The 25,482-nt window shown below is 37.2% G+C and overlaps 1 protein-coding gene across 1 annotated transcript in view; it reads left to right on the top strand.

Moving 5' to 3' along the window:
* Nucleotides 1-25,482, top strand: part of LOC137400102 (dimethylglycine dehydrogenase, mitochondrial-like) — a 49,149-nt gene that overhangs the window by 16,642 nt on the left and 7,025 nt on the right. The window contains exons 6-13 of the mRNA XM_068086410.1: nt 2,210-2,350; nt 3,820-3,927; nt 6,767-6,965; nt 7,294-7,416; nt 8,290-8,444; nt 11,776-11,993; nt 14,478-14,608; nt 24,697-24,914. Of these exons, the coding sequence (XP_067942511.1) occupies nt 2,210-2,350; nt 3,820-3,927; nt 6,767-6,965; nt 7,294-7,416; nt 8,290-8,444; nt 11,776-11,993; nt 14,478-14,608; nt 24,697-24,914 (1,293 nt within the window). The remainder of the gene's footprint in view (nt 1-2,209; nt 2,351-3,819; nt 3,928-6,766; nt 6,966-7,293; nt 7,417-8,289; nt 8,445-11,775; nt 11,994-14,477; nt 14,609-24,696; nt 24,915-25,482) is intronic.

Below are 25,482 nucleotides of genomic sequence, written 5' to 3'. Positions count from 1 at the left end.
TTTAATAAATCAAAATTAACCATAGCAGTTAGATTTCTATTAGAACAGTCAATCTTAAAAATTATTGGTAAGCACAAACAGAAGGCTATGACACAGGCCATTGTAGATGTTGTGGATATAAGCGCGACAGTTTAACCTGTGAATTATTTCTGCTAAAAGACGACTTTGGGAAGGCACCAAAATATATATTGCGAACTCATCATTTTATTTTTAAATTTTGGCATATTACAAAAAGAAAAGTAAATGAATAAATAAATCAATAACTGTTAGAAAAATTCAATTAAACTCATTTAGCTAGTTGTGAGTTGTGAGGGGCATATAGATGCAAAGACAGCCAGGTCTCGGCGTTCTCAGTTTTCTTGTAGTTCATCAGGAGTTGTCTTATATGAGCTGAAATACCTATTTTAACGTCCCCATGGCGACGGATGCTCAATATGCTGAATGCCGTGCCACACAATGCCACGAATGCCTTCTGCCTGCATCACACAACAGATCCACTGATCAAGAAGCCAACCAACCAAACATTCTATTAGTTAAGTTATCCTTCATTAATACTATAAAAAAAAAAAGGATTGTGCCTCTTTCTTACACGAGCGCAATCGTAATTCAGTGATCCCAACAACCTTTGCAAATTTGTATAATAGTAAATTGGGCTTGTATTAGACGCAGGGTTTTCCCAATTTTTTTTTATGGGGAAAGGTATATGGCAGGAAAGCTAAAACAAAACAAAAAAAAAAAAGAACTAGTTTAGGTTTTAACTTCTGTAGTTTTTCTTTTTGCTTTCTGTAATTAGTTTGAGACCTGATCAGTAGTTAGGGTCTCTGTTTTTTAGTTTTCATTTTATACTTTTTGTCTTTTATTTTATGTATTATTTCCTTGTTAGTTATATCAGATTACCAAGCATTATTATTTTAATTTCAGATAATGAAGCCTCTCAATTATCAACCTAATGCTGTTCAACAAGTCCCAGAAACGAATTGCTACACAGTACAATAAATGAAATTATGCGCGAGTTTAGACATTGTGCGAAGCAAGACACAAAGGCACGAATTATCGATACAAAACATGGCAGAACATTACTTCATCCAAGATGACCAAAGATCAAATTCACCACCGCCAGACATCTCGTTTCCTTACAGAATTAACATCACTTCAAGCAATCACACGATTTTACCTGGAAACCTTCTTAATCGGGGAGGTGTAAGATAGAGGTCAAATACAATTTAATAGCACTTTATTTTCTCTATCTTACGACATTCATATCGTTCACATAAACTACATATTTGACTCATTAGACTCATTTCGAAAATCCTGTTAGTTATTACCACACAATGGATATGTTAGAAACATCTCATTAGACTGTCACCACCAAAATGTTGCAATGAAGACAATGACCAACAGGTAACGCAATGTTTATGAAATAATCGCCAGAAGTCAACAAAGGATTTCCTCTCCATAATCTTTACGATCGAATCTGTTATATTAATATGTTAATTATAGTCTGGCATGGTCATCCTTCCAATCCGTTCAAGTGTCTTTGTATCTTGCTTCCTGTATGAACAAAGGTTTTCTAATTAATTGATATCGTAACCATTCGGTTCTGGGACTCTATTGTTATTGTGAATAGTATATAAGGCTGTGTATGAGAATCATTAGCGTGCGTAAATTAGTAAGCGAGCTGTGAGAGCAATATATAATAAAGTTTGATAATAACCCACAAGCACATATCTTATTCGATACGAAGATAGTTGGTAGTCTAACAACTACACATCGCACCCAACTATTACAATAACTCCAAATATGCAGTCTACTGAAGTTGTTGCCCTGATCAGAGTATGCATACACATATATATGTCAATAATGTTGGGGAGAACAATGGAAATCTGCAATGTGTTTTACAGCTAGATGCGTGTAAAATCTAGTAAATATTCTAGATTCATCCGTCTAGATTCATGCATCCATTCATACCCGTCCATATTTTAGTCAGTGTATAGCCCATAATTTTATGCTTATTTTATCGTTTTGTCGTTTTTCAAATACCTATTAGAAATGAGGAAGTCAGCTTTGGCTATATTAGAACCCCTTCCTTTTCATTCTGATAAAGAACTATTAATTTGGTTAAATCACTCGGGCAGAGTATTGGATCTCACCTCTGAATGGTGTTTAGCACTGAAAATTGAGTTGCTCTGAAAGATTCTTTGTATTGCAGGTCTTTGGGCAAGGGAGCTCGGAAAACTAGCTGGACTCACATTGCCCATAATTCCTGCTCACCACCAGTTTGTCATTACAACGAGTCTGCCTGAAGTACAGGCCTTGGATAAGGAAGTGCCAGTTGTAAGAGATTTAGATGGTAAGTTGCTGAGAGCTAGTGTTTTCCTAACCACTCGTGGAAGTCTCCTAGATAGTGTACAAAGTGTACTGAATTGTATACAAAGCTGTGTAATAAGATTGTAGAAATGCTGCAACTTCTGGTATAAACAACTATAAGTATAGTTTTTTATACCAGAAGTTGCAACTTATATATTCCTGGCATAAATATATGAGTTGCAACCTTATTGCAACTCAGCAATAAGGTTGCAAGTTTTTACAGCCTTATTGCTGAGCAATATGGCTGTAGAAACGTTGAGTATTTCTTCTCCATACAGACTTGACACAAGAGTGTCTAGTCAATACAGACCTGACACAAGAGTGTCTAGTCAATACAGACCTGACACAAGAGTGTCTAGTCAATACAGACCTGACACAAGAGTGTCTAGTCAATACAGACCTGACACAAGAGTGTCTAGTCAATACAGACCTGACACAAGAGTGTCTAGTCAGCTAGTTTCCTTGCACGTTATTCGCAATAGATGTGCATTTCTATGGTGTTCCTTTGCTATTGTGGATCCACACCCTGTCACATCTAATAACTGTGTGAATGTAATATTCAACAATTTTCAAAAATTTGTAAATTTAAAAAAAATGTAATTTGTAAAAAAATAGTTGTAAATTTTAATATATTTAAAAATAATCTTCATTAGCCTTAGATCCTATGCACTCATTTTAGAAAACTCATCTTGCAATCACTTGTATAGATAAACTTTCTGTTCAGGGCTCCTTACCCTACTCTTTGCTTCATCAATACTTTATGATCACAAAAACAGTCATTTGTACGAGTCCAGCATAATAAGCTTAAAGCAAGGAAACTAATATAATGTTCCGACGATTGCCTGATGCAGGCTATGGAGTCAGCGTGCGGGTTGTCTCACATGATCTGTATGAAGTGCTGCCAAACTGTGAGGTAGTTTTAAACAGTTTTAAAGATCAACTTACACAAATTTTTAGTAGATTTTTTCGAAAATTATTGGTATTTTTTATCACATCATGTGCAATTGTTTTTGATGTTTGAGGTGATCTGACTACTGGGATGTTTCAAAATTAAAATTGATAGAACTTGATCACCGTTAAAACGTTCAGAAGAAAAATACTTGCAAAATGATGTCACTAGTTAATATCTGCTATTGCATTCAAGTTGCCCCATTACCCATCTCTGTTCTGCCAGTCTCTGTGCAACTGTAGGCATCATAATCACAACTTCGCTGGATCAGCGCGTTTTGACCTCGATCAAGTTTTGTCAATTTTAATGTTGAAACATCCTGGCAGTCAGACCACCTTAAACTTGGAGAACAATCGCAAATGCTAGAAAAACACTGATATCTTACGGTTAAAATGAACTAATTTTGTGTGAATTCATCTTCAACTCTGTTCGCTGCCAGAATTGCTCAGATCAAAGGCATCAAATCTGTCCTGTTCATAAGTGCAGCGGCTATTCTTCTGCAGGCTCTTATTATCTGCGTCAAGAGCGGGATGGTCTTCTCTATGGACCATATGAACCTCCAGAAAAAATGCAGCTCTGTGATGACTGGTACGACAATGGACCACCAGAAGGTATGTTATGTTGTCTATTGCATAGCTGACACCCAGATACATTGGCCTGCCTGTGGTTTACATGTTATAAATGGCGCTGGTTCCTTGTTGTCTGTCGGTGTAATATACAGTACTGTAATCCCTTGCTACTTTGTGGTTCACCTTTCATGGTTTCAGTACTTGGCGGTTAAAAATTGTTCGTTAAACAATTGAAAATTAAAAAAAATTGAAAAATGAAAAAAAAATTAAAATGTATAAATATACATACATAAAATACATTTACAAACATATGACTTCCTTTTCACAACGAATCCAGTTAATCACAAGTACAAATATTCAGACCAGATGAAGTCCAAACTACGCTTGTACTATGTAAGTGCGTTGTCCGGCTTACAATACTGAGACTCAAGTTGAAATGTAAACAAAGAATTAATCAAGATATTTTCAATTTATTTACCTATTTTATAGTAAATGAATAAAATATGTTTAGAAAGCGGTTTAAGTGTTCTGGTGTTAAAACTTGGTTCATACGTATACTTCCAAAAATTAGTTTCCATTTTGAGGATTTTCATGTATCATAGGGGACACCTGGTCCTCATTAACTTCGAAAAGTTGCTTCAGTTGTTGTACAGTCATGGATCCACCAAGCAGGTCTACTATTCTATAGATTGGTATTTACATTGTGTATGCAGTATAGTGTGAACTTCTGAAAGCACATTGAGATAATATAATACATGGTGTGAAATACATGGTGTGAAAGCCATCATGCTGATAACTTGGCAGTTGGGTACCTTAGAGCATAGTCAGATTCATGCCTGACCTTAAGGGACAAGCTGAAGCCCCTGCTTGCCATTTTATTCTTGTAAATTTAGCTATCACGCATATTGGGGTCATGTTGCAGGCTTCTTGTTGTAGCGGTATGCGCTAATATGGGATTTAGAAATCGATAAAGGTTGACTTGCAACAAAATTCACATTACAGTTATTTGGTATAAAAAGGTTCACCATATTTTACTCTGCTGGGTTGTAGGTGCAAAATATGTGGAAATGTGATTACAAGCTCTTAAAAGCTCATAAACGAACAGTTAATTGCAGCAATCACGAAAGCGTCGTAGGTTAGAATCCCTCTCCAAAACAGCTCAAATGGGACGTAGTTGAACACGACGTGCTTCTGTTTACACTTTTATGCAACCTCATTTGTTGAAATATTTTCACAAATATACCTCACGCATTCAATAAAACAATGTCTATTGTTCTTGCGTGTCTATTTCATCATCATTGTAACGCTGTCACTTTGAGCACTGATATCTCAAAGCCTAGCCTAAAAATTTGTTTAATTTTTTACTTTAGTCCGAAGGAGTGCATACTATCATCTGATAAACATGAGGAGCATGTTGGTCACTTGTGATAATCAACAAATGCTGCGGAATTTGTTCGTGCTATTCCGCAGGAAGTATGGGTCACATAATCAGATTATGACTAGAGGATTAGACCAAGCTGAAACGAAACTGTAAAGTAGCGAGCATCTATTATTAGTTGATAAGGGCTTTCTGGTAAAACCCTAAGTGTTTGTCATAGACTAGTGCTACGAGACGTTTTATATCGAGCCTTTTATTGGCTTTTCAGTTCCTCTGATAACATCATGTGCCAAAATAATAACCACGCCGAGTTGAGTACGCAATGGAAATAAATGGATTCTAACCTACGGCGCTTTTGTGATGGTTGCAATTAACTGTTCGCATTTAAAGGTTGACTTGCAACAAAATTCACATTACAGTTGTTTGATATCAAAAGATGCACTATGTCTTACTTTGCTGTGTTGTAGGTGCAGAATATGTGGAAATGTGCTTACAAGCTTTTAAAAGCTAAAAACGAACAGTTAATCGCAGCCACACAAGACCGTCGTAGTTTGGAATCTCTTTCCAAAACGGCTCAAATGGGAAGTAGTTGTACAAGATGGCTTCTGTTTCATTTTCACGCAACCTCATTCGTCAAAATATTTTCACAAATATACTTCACGCATTCAATAAAACCATGTCTATTGTTCTTACACGTCTATTTTATCGTCATCGTAATGCTGTCACTTTCAGCACTGATATACTATAACCTACCGTAAAAATTCGTTTAAATTTGCAACCTTAGCTCGAAGGAGTACATATCATTGTCTGATAAACATGACGAGCCTGTTGGTCACCTGTGATAATCGAAAAATGCTGCAGAAATTAATCAGAAAGTATGGGTCACATGATCTGATTACGTCTAGACGATTAGACCAAGCCGAAACAAAACTGTAAAGTAGCAGATATCAATACATGATATGGGCTTTTCGGTAAAACCAGAAGTGCTTGTCGTAAACTAGTGCTACGAGAAGTTTTATATTGAGCCATTTATTGGCCTTTCAATTCACGTGAGAACATAAGGTGACAAAACAATAACCAAATGTAATGACTACGTCAGAGAAATTAACAGATTCCAATGTACGACGGCTTTTCGTTTTTGAGCTTTTAAGAGCTTGTCATCACATTTCCACATATTTTGCACATACAACACAGCAGAGTAAGACATGGTGAATCTTTTGATACCAAATAACTGTAATGTGAATTTTGTTGCAAGTCAACCTTTAAGTTTAAACTAAGAGAGATATGCCCATCTTACACATGATATGTCTTGTGAATCTACATACATAGTGATTTCTCATGTATTTGAGACCAAATTGTACGATGTACTTCTGCTGTAGCTGTGAAGATGGTATGGAAAATAGGCCATGTTTTGTGTGGGATTAAATTTGTACAAGTATATCTGATTGTACAGTTGGATATGACAGATGGGGGCGTGGACTCCTCAGTAAAAGTTTACTGCAGGTTTTGGCAGAGAGCTTTTCCAACCTGACCTGGATAGAATATCAGCGAGTTCGGAGAAGGCCATGGAATTGACACCTTGTCTCGAGACTGCCAATATTCAGACAGTCGTATCTGGTCCCATCACCTATGGACCTGATGTACTGCCACAAGTTGGACCCTACCCAGGACTGCGCAATTACTGGGTTTCAGTTGCACACACGTTAGTAGACTTACTTTTCTCATCTGATTAGTAGTTGTCTTCCTTGTCTCGGTTGGTTAGTAGTTGTCTTCCCTGTGTCCTTTGGTTAGTCGTTGTTTTAATTACTAATAAGGAATCCAAAGGTTCTGTTTTGGGTTATCCATTGCTTGTAGTTACTAAAAATGTTGTCATTTTCATGTTCTCGCATTTGACCGGGAGTGTTTGTAACCGGACTGTTTTTTTAGGCTCGTTGTAAGTTCTATTGTTATCAACTCTTGTTTACACACAAGAGAAAAGTTTGGGTATGGATATGAGTACTTAGCTTAAGCTGTGATTTTTGTACTTATAGGTATGGAATTGTCCACTCTTCCGGGCTGGCAGATTATCTTTCAGACTGGATGCTGACTGGAGAACCTCCTTATGAGTGCATAGACACTGACCCTGCTAGGTTTTGTCAGTCATGGGTGACGGAGTGAGTCTATGATACATTGAGTCTTTTATAGGCATCAATATTCTATTCAAATGATTTTACGATGATAGCTGATGTTCAATTACATGGTCGCTTTCCATTAGAATTTGCAGTGTTTTCTTTTGCCCAGCTCTTGCTGATAAGCAAGTTGGCTACCTTACATTTCTGTAAATCTGTGTTTGGTTAGGCCATTTCTCTATACATATATCTAAGGTTTGTCTCACCATGCATACGCAACTCGGTGTACATTTTTAAATGCGCGTTATTTAGTAGTTTGAAGGAATGAGGGTTTACTACCAGTCACTCATAGCCTTGTTCATATTAAACCCATTGTTGATGTGTTAATTTACAAGTACGATGAGTTCATCTGCCTCCTTTGCGCTCTGTTATCTTGACTAAGTTTCCATGCAGTGGTAGCGTAGTGACACCTGGTTGCGTCACTGCTGAAGTGCTACGCTGGCCGATGAGCAGATAATGTTCGAGTGGGATGTTGTGGTAGAGCGATGGTTGGGCGACGCCTTGTGCCAAGGTTGTATGTATCTTTAACCTATGCGTATGCACAAGTGCGATTTCATTGGTAGCTAAATTCGTTTTCATAGCACAAATTGGCGCATCGCTCGGATATTTCGCTTTCAAACAGCAACACTTAATCCTGGCAGAACGAGAGCGCAGGCACGGCTAATACCATGATGGAATTGCAGCTCTAAATGGGGCTGTGTCGCTAGGATATCATTGCATGGAAACTTAATACTTGCCTAATTTGTAAACTTGGTGCATGCTGAGCAATATCTTTCAAACTGGCAGCATTATCTTTAACTAACTGTAAACTCTCGTGGTTTAAGCTGTTAATTATTTTGTCTAATTGATGCTCTGTAGAAAGTTTCACCTAGCCAAGGCCAGAGAAACATATGGTATGAATAACCAGCCACCATTCCCAAAGGAGGTGAGATTTGCTGGTCGGCCAACCAGTCGGGTCACTCCCATATATGAGAGACAGAAGGCTGCTGGTGCCCAGTTCTCAATATCGGCAGGCAAGTTGATAAAAGCTTGTTTCCTTCTTGGTTCTGCTAGGGTCTTTATAGGTGTTTTGCTAAAAGTTTGTTTTATGCCTCTCATAGAAATGTATATGATGCATTTATATCATGCGAGGAGTCAATTGTTCAGAGAGCAATTAGGCATTAGAACAAGCAGCAGCCAGTCAGCATTACAAATGTCTGTTAATACTGTTCTATTGGCAGTGATAAAGTATTATCTGGAAAGAGCACCTGTTAACTGCACGTCTGTCAAAACCATGTTCAGATGAAACAATCTGTTAACACCGTGTTCAGATGAAACAATCTGTTAACACAATGTTCATGTAGAACAAGCTGTTAACACCATGTTCATGTAGAACAAGCTGTTAACACCGTGTTCAGATGAAACAATCTGTTAACACAATGTTCATGTAGAACAATCTGTTAACACCGTGTTCAGATGAAACAATATGTTAACACCATGCTCAGATGAAACAATATGTTAACACAATGTTCATGTAGAACAATCTGTTAACACCATGTTCAGATGAAACAATATGTTAACACCATGTTCAGATAAAACAACCTGTTAATACCATGTTTAGGTAAAAAAATCTGTTAAGACCATGTTGTTAAACACAGTCTTTCATGAAGCACCAATATTCTTGTACACGCGTATCTGGCCATTAGGCCTACTTGAAAAACAACTACAATCTGGAGCAGTCATTTGATGATATGAAAACGGCTAGTCTCGACCAGCTATTTGATGACATATAACAAGAATTGTGTGTTATTGTTTAGAGTAATTGACCAATGAACTGTTGGCTGTCAAACCTTCCATAAGCAAAGATCACCTGAAAGCTATGTCTCAATTATCCATTTGAATAAAGCTATCTCAATATTTAGGCAGAAAAAGTACTGCCTTCACTTGCATCTCCGTTGATCATTGCTAATGATATCACTCCAACAGTGAATTTTTAGGCTTCTAAAAATGACAATATTCTGTTGTTTGGGTGGAGGTTGTTGTACAATATCAAATCTCTAAATTTCATTTTATTGCTGCCTGCACGAATGTACCACTGAGATTAGAGATGCCCCGATTCTAATTTCACTAGCCGATTCAGATACCGATTTGATATACCCATTCTTATTGAAAAATAATCCGATTCAGATTCTTTTGTGTTGCATATATTATTGGTAATTTTATTATGCAAATATAAATATAATGCAAAAAAATATAAATATTGATGTATTTATTTGTTTGTATTTATGAAAAAAGATATACATGTATATATATTCACATACTGACATACCGTGCATCTAATAACAAAACAGTCCATGTTTCTTGAAATATGTTATTAATAATGGTAATTACTGTTATTGGTACAGCTTTCTCTGTGATAATAAAGTCTCTCTTCTACTGCTGAACGAACTGCTGCGCCTGTACAAGTCTAGAGCAAATAAATGCGTCTTTTAATTACCGTTAGTGATTCAATTATCTCAGTGAGACGTCTATATCTTCTATCACTATCGATGTAGCCAGTCGTACTGAAGAAGGACTCGCTTGCCACAGATGATGGAGGACAGGCTAAACACCGATAAGCCACTGAGGTTATTTTATGCAATACAAACGATACATCATATCGTCAGGATCAAGAGAGAGATAGATAACTTTATGCATCGACTGCTCAAATTACCTTCACAATGCTAGTAAATGGAAACATTACACCGCATTCTTGTTTCTCATTTCTCTGCTGTAATTGGGAAATACCGCACTTTGTGATTACGTCCTGACTAAAACCAAAATATTGCTCAGCTGTTTGGATGTTTATTAGGCTATAGACATGAAATAGATTGTGTGACATTCCCAGAATTCATTAGGTAAAAGCAAGGAACTTGCAGCTGATGGTTTTCTATTAAATTAGCAGGCTAAAATACAGGTTTCTGCTAAATAGTTGATATGTAAAAAGTATCTCAAGTTTCCGATTTTTTACGAAAAGATCGGCCGACACCGATTCAGATACTTAACACCTATATCGGCACCGATACCGATTCCGACATCAAAATCGGGGCAACTCTAACTGAGATGTTCCGCACATCCTGTTAGCAAAAGATCTTTTCTCCAGAAATAGATCATGATTGGTTGAATTATTGAAGAACTCGGACTAGCATTTTGTAAACAATAGCGGGCAGTCCTTTGTATACATCTTCAAATGGCTGGCCATGACATTTTAGGCAGTTAGAAAAAACTGATGCTTCAGTGACTTGAAGTTTGCTGATTCTACGTGATTGGTCGTGTTTACTAACATGGTGTTAACAAATTGTTTCACATGAACATGGTGCATCGAAGCCTTTAAATCTGAACATGGTGCAATAAGGCCTTTAATCCTGAACATGGTGCAATAAGGCCTTTAAACCTGAACATGGTGCAATAAGGCCTTTAAATCTGAACATGATGCAATAAGGTCTTCAAACCTGAACATGGTGCAATAAGGCCTTTAATCCTGAACATGGTGCATTGAAGCCTTTAAACCTGAACATGGTGCAATAAGACCTTTAATCCTGAACATGGTGCAATAAGGCCTTCAAACCTGAACATGGTGAAATAAGGCCCTTAAACCTGAACATGATGCAATAAGACCTTGAAAAGAAAATTTTGGTAGTCGACTTGTGATTGCTGCTCAGTTTAAACCCTGACAGAGCTTTATCCTTCTCACCTTTGCCCTCTGAGGCAGCCCCATAGAGTTGTTAGTTTTCTCTCACAACCAGCTGAACAAAAGTGCTGTCACATTGGTTTTTTAATTGGTGCTGATAGCAAGCTCACACCAACCTCATACAGCAGTACAAACTGCTATGAGGAAGAAAATCAAGAACAAGCAGTCATTGGAAATAGTGCACACGTTTCCTTTTGATAGCGATTAACAAATCTAATTTTGGTGTTCATTAAAGGTAAGATTGTTTTATAGTTGGACATGGTTTCAAGACTCCCACAACCTTATGTTGTCTCCAAATACTTTAGATTTTTTATCAACAATACTTGTTATTTCAAGCATGATTATTAGTTCAGCACAGTTTTTAAATAAATGACCACAACAAAACGAATCAATTGATGTTTCTGACTGCAGTTTCCTTTCATACGCTTTGTTCTTTTTTTGCTTGGCAGTTATTAAAGATTTTTTGACTGAAACTCCTTGTGAACGTGAAAGAGCATCTCTTGTTTTCTGCTTGTTGATTGGAAGTTGTGGCTTGTCAACGAATGAACGCAACCAAAATAACTCACAAAGTTTTCTGAATTCTTGTAAATGTCTACCCACAATTCTGTTTAATTGAGTGTTGGTTCTTCTTGCAGGCTGGGAGACAGCTGACTGGTATGCTCTGTCAGGAGATGAAGCTGGGTACAAGCCAAGTTTCAGGCGCACCAACTGGTTTGAGCCGGTTGGGCGGGAGTGCAGGGGTGTCATAGAGAACTGTGGAGTGATCGACCTGACATCGTTTGGCAAGTTTGAGGTGTCAGGGCCAGACAGTGAAAGATTTATAGATCATATCTACGCTAATGATGTTCCCAAGGTATGTGTTTAAGAGTGAGAATTATGAGTTGTTCGCTCTTGGTTATAATATGTTGGGTTTTTATCATTGTCATGAAATCTGGATTAATTAAGTCATTATGGTAGTATTTGTAGTTGATTTATTGTTATTACAGTGTCTGTAATTGCCCTTTCATCAGTTTCCAGATTTGTTTCATGCACATATTTGTATGTATATTTGGACCTGTATATTGGTAGTTCAAGTTGCCTGTCCATGGACAGCATGACAGTACAGTACAGTCATACTTCAACTTACGAGCTTAATGCGTTCCGAGACTGAGCTCGTATGTCAATTTACTCGCATGTTGGTGCAATTCATTTATATATAGAACAATTAAATATATATTGATTGGTTTCCATACTCTAAAAAAAGCAAATAAAACACTCAAAACAAGATATTGTAACAGAAAGAACATGTTGGTTATTGTCCTTACGTACTACATACTTTCAAAAAGCAACAAATAAAAAATAATGCAAGGAAATGTGATTAATTAAAATGTAAAATTAAATACACACAATAGCAGTTAACACTCGCATTTGCCAGGGAGGGATATATAAGTTATCCTTCGTTACAACAGTTGTCCTTGATAAGTTTGGATTTTGTCAAAGTGTTAAAAGACAAACTTAGAAGCAAACCTAAAAGCAAACTTTCATTTTCAACTAAACGTAATTAAAATTTCTTCGGCGTTCATAGTTTGAAATTTCTCGCCTAGTTAGCGAGAAATTTTTCCTTTTTTTTCGCTTTCACGACTAGCCGGCCGTTTTAAGATAAACCTATCTAAGGACGTTTGCCTTTGTCGCCCTTGCAACATGTTGTGATTAGGACGAACACAGGTGTCGTCACAAATGGTTAACGCACGACCACTAGCCAACTTGTCCGAATGTCTATTAAACAGTTTGGATAGATAGCGCCGGCCTTTTCACATAACATCGTTTCAGTTACGCTGTCACCGGCCAATTGTTTGTCCAATGCCATCAGCAGTCGTGAAGATCGCTGCACCATTTAGAAACTATGGTTAGTCCTTTTGCGAACTAAATGCCCTGAATATAATCCTTCTGTTTGATAATTATGAATGTATTTCTGTCATATTGCCGAGCTAGCTAAATCACGCATACACATTTCGCATATTTTTCAATATTTTTCCGTTTAATATCGACTGTTATCATTTGCTTTTTCTTTGTATTATCTTTCATTTTACTAGCAAACTTTCGGTCTACGCACAGTACTTTTAATTCACATAATTCTTCACAGAAAATCGTGCACAAAAAATACGGTACAACAGTATAACCTGAGCAGTTGAAAAATACAGAGTGATGCTGTTCTCATAAAACACCTCCGGCATACTTGGCAACTGACTCAAGTGCTCGTATCTCAAACATGGCTCGTATGTTAGTGCTAAAACTTGCTTGAAAGCTGGCTCGTATCTCAAGTTTCTCGTACGTTGGAGCACTCGTAAGTTGAAGTATTACTGTATGTACAGACAGACAGTACAGTATGACTTTTTGCAAACTCAATTGCAGTTTAAAGATATTTTAATGTTAACGCTTTTATCTTATTTTTTTCTACATGAATTTTGGGACTAAATCCGTTATGATTACCAATGGAGCGACCGACATAACATCGCAGCCAAGCCGCATAGACAGAAGAGAACAACTCCCTTTCAGGGCAGCTGATGCATCAGGTGCAGTGCGTATTGTGGCAAGGTGTTGTTTTGCTCGCTCCGCTCGATGGGGGACAACTCCGCAACAACAACAGTTTGTCAAGACCGGTTACTTTTACTGTAACAACTGCTGTTTTGTGAGACTTTCACTAAACAAGTGCTTTTGGGAGACTTTCACTGTAACGAGAGCTGTATGTAAGACTTTCATTGTAACAAACCCTTTTTGTGAGACTTTCATTGTAACAAGTGCTGCCTGCGAGACTTCCACTGTAACAAGTGCTGTCCGTGAGACCTTCACTGTAAGAAATGCTTTTTGTGAGACTTCACTGTAACAAAAGCTGTTCATACGACTCTCACTCTAACAAGTACTGTCTGTGAGACTTTCACTGTAACAAGTACTGTCTGTGAGATTTTCACTAACAAGTACTGTCTGCGAGACTTTCATTGTAACAAGTGCTGTCTGTGAGACTCACTGTAACAAATGTTGTTTGTAAGGCGTTCCCTTTGTCAAATTTTTGCCACATCTGGCTGATTGGCTAGAAAAGAAACTGAATTTTTAGAACAACTGTCTAGCAGTCCATTGTAATGACTAAACTTGTAGAATGGGTACCTTGGGTATGTTGAGAGACACAATAGCGGGTTTCTTGTTAACCCGTACTAGTGTTTGCACTTTGGTAACAGATCAAATGCTGCTAGAATATTGCATCTAACACGTGTTAGGTTTTTTCGCATGCACCATTTGCAGTAATTGTCGAAAATTATGTTGCGAGTTTTAGACGTTTAAACGAACCAATGTGTTTCTATAGCTAGGGGAGACGAAGGTGTCGCACATGCTGACTTCTCGTGGGACGATACACGCTGAGCACACCGTTACTCGTATGCCTTCTGGTAACTTCTGGTGCATCACTGGTGGCGGCTCTGAAATACATGACTTGAGGTAGGATGAGTTTAACTTTGATTCTATTGGTCAACTCCACCATATTTGCTCTAAGGAATACAACCATATTAGCCTGTATCGTTAACTCTACTGTATTTGCTCTACGGAATACAACCATATTAGCCTGTATCGTTAACTCTACTGTATTTGCTCCAAGGAATACAACCATGTTAGCCTGTATCGTTAACTCTGCTGTATTTGCTCTACGGAATACAACCATATTAGCCTGTATCGTTAACTCTACTGTATTTGCTCTAAGGAATACAACCATGTTAGTCTGCATCCTTAACTCTGCTGTATTTGCTCTAAGGAATACAACCATGTTAGCCTGTATCGTTAACTCTACTGTATTTGCTCTAAGGAATACAACCATGTTAGTCTGCATCCTTAACTCTGCTGTATTTGCTCTAAGGAATACAACCATATTAGCCTGCATCATTAACTCTACTGTATTTGCTCCAAGGAATACAACCATGTTAGTCTGCATCCTTAACTCTGCTGTATTTGCTCCAAGGAATACAACCATATTAGCCTGTATCATTAACTCTACTGTATTTGCTCCAAGGAATACAACCATGTTAGCCTGCATCATTACAGTTGGGAACAGATCTACCTATCTGCATGAATTAAAAGGAAATATCATGATCATTAAGGTCTCTACCAAATTTAGTTTTTGATGCAGGAGATGTAAGAATTGTTTTTCATCAGATGGTTTTTGTAATGGGATATCACATAATTTTAAGTATTACGGCTATATACTCATGGTATAGCTTGCATAAAATACATTTAGGGTGTGGGTGTCAGGGTGGCCTAGTGGGTAGCGTCTTTGACTGTCAACCATGGGGTTGGTAGTTGGAGGCCTGACAAAAAAGTCTAACTGACAAAAAGCTCTCAGCAAGCTTTCAACCCTAAATTGCTGGGTCTTTCGGCTCTAGACTGTAACTTAGAGGCCCTGTGTACCACACTGACAATGTGGGCACGTTAAAGATCCACCTCTGTCCTTCACACATTGGGCAAGTGAAATGGCTACCTGGCTCTGTGAGACTGGACGTGTTGGAAAATGCATCCATTCGGGTTAATCTGTCAGTTCCGGAAGAAGCCCTTGATAAGTGTTAGGACCACCCAAGGTAGCTTATAAAAAACTAGTCCTGGTGTGTGTTTCTCTGCTAGAGAACATGAGAACACTACCAAACATTGTCATATAGGCACTTATAAATTGTGCCTGGTAATCAAAAGATGTTCATGTACAGTGGAACCTCGGTTCTCGAACACAATCCGTTCCAGAAGTTGGTTCGAAAACTGAGTTGATCGAGATCCGAAACAATTTTTCCCATTAGAATTAATGTATGTAAGTTTTAATCCGTTCCAAGTCGATTTAAAAACTTGGGTAGTTTTTTTTAACAGTGAATTTTTTAACATTTTACACCGTAAACTGTACTGTATACTGCATACTATAAACAAAGCGGGTAAATGTAGATCGTGTTTAATTTTAATAAAAGATTTTCTATCTATGATGATGAAAAAAAGAAATCAAAAAGTCAAAATTTTGTATGCTTTGCTCTTAAAACATCAAAAACATTAAAGGTTATGATACAATACCGAAAATCGCAGAAATTGATAATGAAACAGCAAAAAAATGCCACGGATCGGTTACTTAAAAAATCATGTGAAAAAAAATAGAAACAGCGATGGCATGTTTACTTTACATCTTTGAAGAAGACTCCTCCTCCAAAAACTATTTAGGGTAACTCGACTGAAGGAGTTGTCTCCCTAGCAAATCTCTTCAGTAGAGGGACGTCATCCCAGATGGCTCCTTTTTGTAAAAAATTTATGACGTGAAACTTCTCCTTTTGTTTGAGAACCTCTTGAAAGTGGCTCATAACAACGTCGTTAAACGTATAAACATGTTGTTTCCGAAGCTGTTCCGAACGTTTAATTCAAATGCGCATGCTCCAGTTTGGTCGAGATCCGAGACGAGTGAATATCAATTTTTTTGATCGAAAACTGAGTTAGTTGAGCGCTCGAGAACCAAAGTTCCACTGTATAGGTAATAGTGTGCTTTAATTTCGCTGTAGTTCAGAGTTGTTCTGAGGGCTATATTTTATATGCATTACTATTCGTGTCTATCTGTTCTGAAGTGTCAATCAGAATCAGGTCATTTCATATATGCATTACTATTCCTGTCTACTTGTTCTGAGGTGTCAATCAGAATCAGGTCATTTCATGCGCACTATTATTCCTGTCTACCTGTTCTAAGGTGGTGATAAGAGTCTAGCAATTCATCTAGCATGCAGCAGTTCCTCGGTAAAATTATCAATTTCAGTATAATGATGTATTAATTCTCTATTTCAGCTGAATCCACGTATGTATTTGACGGTGTTTTTGGTTCTGAATGTTTGTTTTCCATCTGCACCTTATATTTTCAGCTTTCAGCATAATGCAGCAGACGCTTGTGACTAACATATATTACATAGTAACTGGCCATGGGTCAGTCTATCCGTTATGAGTAGGCATGTTATATGCCAGGGTTTCTGTCCGTGAATGGGCACATATTGTATGGTGTCTGCTATGAATTGTTATATACAACAGGTTTCCTTTGTGAATTCGTGTATATATTAGAGAAGATTTGTCCTATCATGGCAGGGTATTATTCAGTCAAGTATGCCTTGTATATATATACAGTCAAACATGGATAACTCGTCCACGGATAGCTCGAAAAAATGGTTAATTCGAACATTTCCTTTGGTCCGTTCCCACGTAATGATAAATTGCTATAGATAACTCGAATTCAACACTGTTAATTCGAACTGTTTTTTTGCCCAACAGCTACCGAAACGGTTGTTTTCGCTTTAGAAAATCACTTTATTCAAAGCCATAGAGGTAAACTTCATCTTTTCGTAATTCATAAGCGTCGTTATTACCACCATCGGCAAAATATTTTTGTCAACGACTTTTCTAAAAGTTTGGTGAAATTTGATTTATACAGCGATACGATGAATAGCATGGGCTAACCGGGTCACGCGCGCAAGAATTTTCGCCACGCACATACAAAACAAAAATCGCATGTTGTTTTGTATGTGCGTGGCGAAAATCCTTGAGTGCATGACTTGGCTAGCCCGTGATGAATAGTTTTCCGACGTTGATTACGTGTTGAATCAACGTCGGAATGTTGAATGTTTAAAACGTCTTAAAAAATGTTGTAATTAAACGTATACGTTGTCTGAGCTACAAAAAACTATTCATCGTTTGACCTAAACACAGAATACGTGTGTACATTCAATAAGTATCTATTAAAAAAGCGTGAGTAATATAGAATGTACCGTAAAACCTCGTAAAACTTCTAATTGAACTGCCTCGGAGTGTTGCTCTTAACGAATCCCAAGTAAAGTAAAGTAATCTGCATAAACTTCAAGAAAAAACGGCAAAATTGATCGTGGGTAAAACCCCAAAAGAAAAAAATGTCTTTTCTTTTGAGCATTTCAACAACGATCAAGTTTTGCCAATGTCAATCTGAAAAACGTCCTGGCAATAACATCACCTCAAACAACAAACCAATCTCAAGTGATAGAAAAATCTCTATACTTTTTCATGAAAACGTTTTAAACTTTACATTAGAAGCATTTAATTTGAAACAAGCCATTTGTGCTTTTGATTTATATTATAGTTTGTATATGTACATGTATCTACTAATAAATAAGTAAATATATGGACTTGTGACAGTGCTCTGATAACTTGAATGCTCTGATAATTCGAACACTTGCTCGGTCCCTTGAAGTTCGAGTTATCCATGTTTGACTGTATATATATATGTATATATATACATATATATATGCATATATATATATGTATATATATATGCATATATATATGTATATATATATGCATATATATATATGCATATATATATGCATATATATGCATATATATTAGAGCTGCACAACGATTAAAAAAATTAATCGCGATTAATAACTGGTCTAAACCAGTTAATCTTCGATTAATCTTAGAATTAATCTCGCAAAAACCTGCATATTCGAAAACAAATAATACAGCTACATACAAGTTAATTATATTTGAGACAATTATTGTTAACAGAAGTACATGTTATGTACAATGTATATAAGTTACAATGTGTTAGTTATGAATATGAAAATAGTCCATGAAAGTCTATAATTAAGCCAGCCAAAATTTAAGGCAGCATAGTTTATTTACATTATCAAAATGAAGAAATGCCCTCTGCCTACATACAATATTGCCAGCTTTAAAGAATAGCCGCTCACAGGGGACAGTAGTGGCTGTAGTCAATAGTAGTAGTTATTGTCTGCGACAGCCGGTGATAAATTCTGAGCGGTATGATTAAAGTTAGTTAACCATTTCAGTCATACAAGCCTCTGTGGAGGCTTGGAGTTGTCTGCACACAGTCCTCCTAGCCTCTGTAGAGGCTTTAGTGTAACTCTATTTGGCATAGACTAATTTCAGCCTTTGTCTAATCCAAATGAAGTCTTAGAGTAGCCAACCAATAAGAAGAGATGCTAAGCTTCCCTTATTGGCTAATATTGAACCATGTTACAATGAAAGTTTTCTGAGTAAAGGCCAATGAAAATATACGGAAGAAAACTCACAACTACGCGGCCATTTTTGATTGTTGAAAGTTGTAACATTTTGAAGTGCTGGCTTATTTATGGATTTTTCTAGTGATTTTGAGTATGATTCAGATAATTTTGTGGACAATGCTACTGGAGCTCATCCTAGAACAAGGGACATTGTTTTTGATGCTGATACTGGTGATGATGACTCACAATTAGGTGCTGATTTCGACTGGGATTCAGATTTTGATCAGCTGGACTCAAATTCTACTAGTACTGCTACTACTAGTAGACCTACTAGTACAACTGATACTGGAGCTGCTAGTACTAGTACTGCTACCAACATTCCTACTGGAGCCTCTGGTGATGACGGTAGTTCAGGAAATCTGGCAGCACCAGGTTATCTGGGATTCATCCTGTCTGACTTGGATAATACCCCAACACCCACGTTCGACTGGCAGCCTACTGAGAAAGTAATGTGCAGCCCTAACTTTGACCCAGCTGCACCACATGGACCAACAAGAGTAATGCCTGCTGATTCAAAGCCAGCTGACTTCTTCATGCTGTTCTACGATGAGAAACTTTTACAATCAGTATGTGATTTCACGAACGAGAATGCTGCCAGACGAAAGATAAGCGAGAGTACCATCCACAGCGGTTATGGAAAGTGGACTAAACTCGAGACAGACGAACTCTGAGCGTTCTACACGCTCCGAGCATTTATAGAAATGTTCTGCAAGGATAGGCAGCGAAGTATCTGGAGACCGCAGTACGAGCTTCTCCAGATGCCTAAAGCTTCAACTGTCATGTCATTACGACGGCATGACCAGATAAAACGTTACCTGCATTACTGTAATGAAGAGACGTCAATTCAGGATCGTAGCCATCCTGAATACGACAGACTTTACAATATCAGGTTCCTCATCAACCACATGAAAGAGCGATTCACAGCAGAGTACTCTCCCTCCCAGGATCTGTCAGTAGACGAGTGCATGATTCCTTTTCGGGGTCGCTGGAGTGGGAAATGTTACGACTCCTCAAAGCCAATCAAATGGGGAGTGAAAGTCTGGATGGCGTGTTGTGCTTGCAGCGGATATGCGCTAAACCTAGATGTCTATTCTGGGAAGGACAGAGACTTTGAGGACTTGACCACAGTGAAAAGCTCTGCCGCAGTAGTACTGAAACTAGTTCAAAGTTACTGGGGTCGAGGCTACCATGTAGTTACTGATCGCTACTACACGTCACCTTATCTTCTCCACTGGCTACGTGAGCTTCAGATGTCTGGTACTGGTACATGTATGACCAACCGAAAGGAGTACCCGAAACAGCTAATAGCCACCAAAGCGGAAGCTCGGAGGTTGGAGCAAGGGGATTCTAAGTGGCTCCAGTGTGCGAAAACAGGAATTGTAGCAACCCGCTGGAATGACAAGAAACCGATCTACTTCTTGTCAAACTATGTCAGAGCTGAGCTGTCTGAGCAACCAACTGTAATCCGTAGAAATAAGAAAGGTGAGAAGCTGACAGTGAAGGCCACACCATCCGTCATCGTATACAATCAGATGATGGGTGGTGTGGACCTCAATGATAAAATGGCAAGACTCGATCGCTCTCGAAAGTCATATAAGTGGTACGCGCGAATCGACCGCAAATGCTTTCACTGGTCCCTGTACTACGCTTATGTGCTCTATAAGCATGGCCAGGAAAAGCCGATGGAATTCAGAGACTTTGTCCTGCAGATACTGACGACATGGATAGGTGAAAAGTCATTCTCTCGACAGTCAACTAGGACAAACACACCAGCTGCCACTCCCAACAATCCGGAGATACGTCTAGACATGAGCAAACTACACTGTCCCGAGTGGCCTACTGATGGGTCAAAAGATCACCGCTGTGCAGTCTGCCAGAAAAAGTACCTGATAGAATCGCAGCAAAATCCAGAGAAGGCTTACAAAGACTTACAACACAAATCAGTCAAGAGTTCAATTCGGTGTGAAACCTGCAACGTGTACTTGTGCATCAAACGCGGTTCAGACTGCTGGAAAGCGTACCATACCAGAGTTCAGTATTGGAAGTAAAAATAGCGAACATTTCCTCTTTTTTTGCAACTTCGTCAATCCTCTGTTATGTTTTCAGTCATGTCATAATAATAAAAATAATGTCTTTGAAATCATGTACCATTGTGTTTTTGTCAAATTTTTATATTCACCAAGTTTGACATTCTATACATTCTTCAGTAAATGAGCTACAATTTTGCTATTTATACCATTAGAAAGCCCAAAGATTTCTTATTTGAATGAATATAGGTGTTCTTATAAGAAAAGTTACTCCCAGATGGTCTAAATGACAATATTGTAAAATGAGACATAAACCTTCACTCTAACAACGAGAATGGAGAATAATTAGATAATTGCTTAATGGCTTGGGGACTGAAATGGTTAAATGATATTTAATGATGATATGCTGTGGTGGTAGGCAAATTCTTCTTGGCATATATTGCACTTCACATTCTTGTTTATGCTTCCAACATCGTCTGAAAATGCGTCAGCTAGTACGGAGGAAATTTTTCTGCTTTTATGTTCCAATAAAGTGTCGATCTTATACTACTATTATTCTTAAGCTGAAATATGATTGTGATTTTTAAAAAAATCAAATTACTTGTATAGTTTACATAGAAATGTTTTTAAAATATAAACAAAAAGTAGACTGTAAAATATTAAATAATACTAAAATCGCTTTTGCTGCTATTATCTAGAAACATGTTCAAATAACTAGCGACACGGCTGCTTACAACTAGATAGCTAGATCGACACCGCGCTTATTTTGTTGCATAAACAAGTTTTATGTTAGTGACTCACTTAGTGTTTTTATAGTTGAGTGCAAAATAATTGTGGTTGTATTTAATTGGTGAGAAAGTGTTGCTTGTCATAAATTAAATGGTAGTAACCTGCTATGCTAATGTTATATTTTGGCGGACGCTAGGCCACCAATTTATTTCTGATGAATTTGTGGCCATACGAATTTATCAGAAATAAATTCTAATAAATTTGTATAGTTCATACTCGCATATAATTACTCTTATATATATTCTGAATATTGTGTCTGTTTTTATTATGTGTTTTATTTGCATATAATTACTCTATATATTTTACATATTGTGCCTGTCTTTATTATGTGTATTATCGCTAATACTTCGGCTAATACTTCGTTAGTTTGGCCGTAATTAAGCCAACGTGTTAGTGAATCTATCAATCATTTACTCTTATACGGTTTCCTACCTGGTTCCATTAAACGGTCCAGGGAAAATATATGTACTGTATATGGGAGCGCTCTCCCTAAGAGAGCAGAGTAGTCGCAGTTCCACAACTAATTTCCTTCGGAATAAAACAAACGAAAAACCATACTCATTTCTCTTACAATTTATGCAACATTTATTACTATCTAGATCGTGCCTGAGGAAAGACCTGCAAAATCCTTTACAATATATTAAACAATACCAAAGAACCACATTATGATCATCACCTCGGTTGCATTTTATCGGAAGATTAATTGGCTCAACGCAGTTAATCGTGTATTTGTAGTGTATTTGTATTGATTGCGTTAATCGTTTAATTAACGCGATCATTGTGCAGCTCTATTATATATATATATATATATATGCATATATATATGCATATATATATACATGTACATGTATATATGCATACATATATATATATATGCATACATATATATATATATATGCATACATATATATATGCATATATATATATATATATATATATATATATATATATATATATATATATATATGCATATATATATATGCATATATATATATGCATATATATATATGCATATATATATATATATGCATATATATATATGCATATATATATATATATATGCATATATATATATGCATATATATATATATATGCATATATATATATATATACAGTCAAACATGGATAACTCAAACTTCAAGGGACCGAGCAAAAGTGTTCGAATTATCAGAGCATTCAAGTTATCAGAGCACTGTCACAAGTCCATATATTTACTTATTTATTAGTAAATACATGTACATATACAAACTATAATATAAATCAAAAGCACAAATGGCTTGTTTCAAATTAAATGCTTCTAATGTAAAGTTTAAAACGTTTTCATGAAAAAGTATAGAGATTTTTCTATCACTTGAGATTGGTTTGTTGTTTGAGGTGATGTTATTGCCAGGACGTTTTTCAGATTGACATTGGCAAAACTTGATCGTTGTTGAAATGCTCAAAAGAAAAGACATTTTTTTCTTTTGGGGTTTTACCCACGATCAATTTTGCCGTTTTTTCTTGAAGTTTATGCAGATTACCTTACTTTACCTGGGATTCGTTAAGAGCAACACTCCGAGGCAGTTCAATTAGAAGTTTTACGAGGTTTTACGGTACATTCTATATCACTCACGCTTTTTTAATAGATACTTATTGAATGTACACACGTATTCTGTGTTTAGGTCAAACGATGAATAGTTTTTTGTAGCTCAGACAACGTATACGTTTAATTACAACATTTTTAAGACGTTTTAAACATTCAACATTCCGACGTTGATTCAACACGTAATCAACGTCGGAAAACTATTCATCACGGGCTAGCCGAGTCACGCACTCAAGGATTTTCGCCACGCACATACAAAACAACATGCGATTTTTGTTTTGTATGTGCGTGGCGAAAATTCTTGCGCGCGTGACCCGGCTAGCCCGTGCTATTCATCGTATCGCAGTATAAATCAAATTTCACCAAACTTTTAGAAAAGTCGTTGACAAAAATATTTTGCCGATGGTGGTAATAACGACGCTTATGAATTACGAAAAGATGAAGTTTACCTCTATGGCTTTGAATAAAGTGATTTTCTAAAGCGAAAACAACCGTTTCGGTAGCTGTTGGGCAAAAAACAGTTCGAATTAACAGTGTTGAGTTCGAGTTATCTATAGCAACTTATCATTACGTGGGAACGGACCAAATGATATGTTCGAATTAACCATGTGTTCGAGCTATCCGTGGACGAGTTATCCATGTTTGACTGTATATGCATATATATATATATGCATATATATATATATATATATATATATATATATATGCATATATATATATATATGCATATATATATATATATATGCATATATATATATATATATATGCATATATATATATATGCATATATATATATATATGCATATATATATATATATATGCATATATATATATATATGCATATATATATATATGCATATACATGTATATGCATATATATATATATGCATATATATATATATATGCATATACATGTATATGCATATATGGCAGTCAAGTTTTAGTACCTCAAGTTGGTTCGCTTTATTTCGTTGTCATGTTGTTTGTTTTTTATATGTTCTTGGAATTTGGTGTTGTTGTTCCTTCACGTTGTCTCAATCACCAGCTACTAAGGTAGTCATTTGAAAAAGACTCTTGTAGATGGATGCAGACTGTGGCGGATAAAGAAGGAATGAATGTGTCTTTTACGAACATGTCAGATGACTATGGGGTGGTGAGCGTCGCTGGGCCCAAGGCTAGGGATGTGTTGAGTCGACTGACGAATGAAGATGTAAGCGCTCAAGGTTGGCCATTCATGACGGAGAAGGATATAGAACTAGGTGGAGTGAAAACTCATGCCTTTAGACTCTCTTATACAGGTAAGTCGTGTTCATAGCTGTTTATCCCATCTATTCGTAAGACTTCCCCATGCAGGTGCTTGTTGCTCCCCATACGGGTGCTTGTTGCTCTCCATACGGGTGCTTGTTGCTCCCCATACAAGTGCTTGTTGCTTCCCATACGGGTGCTTGTTGCTCCCCATACAGGTGCTTGTTGCTCCCCATACAGGTGCTTGTTGCTCCCCATACGGGTGCTTGGTGCTCCCCATACAGGTGCTTGTTGCTCCCCATACAGGTGCTTGTTGCTCTCCATACAGGTGCTTGTTGCTCCCCATACAGGTGCTTGTTGCTCCCCATACAGGTGCTTGTTGCCTGTACAAGTGGCTGTGCTGCGCAGCATCATAGGCTGCAGAGGAATGTCAGGTGCAAATAGCATGTCAGACTTCCATCGGTAGATGAATTCTTAACACTCTGTACAACATGAAATGCCTCCCAAAGTTGTCTGATTCTGAGTAAGGATTAAATATTGATTGCTGAGGTGAAGAGTAAAAACTTACAGCGATAGGTGTCTTGTTGATCCGTGATAGAGAGTTAATGAGTGCAGTGCTAG

Source organism: Watersipora subatra, chromosome 7, assembly GCF_963576615.1.
Source record: "Watersipora subatra chromosome 7, tzWatSuba1.1, whole genome shotgun sequence".
Lineage (NCBI taxonomy): Eukaryota > Metazoa > Bryozoa > Gymnolaemata > Cheilostomatida > Watersiporidae > Watersipora > Watersipora subatra.
The sequence above is the reverse complement of the archived record's forward strand: the minus strand, read 5'-3'. Positions and strand labels throughout refer to the sequence as shown.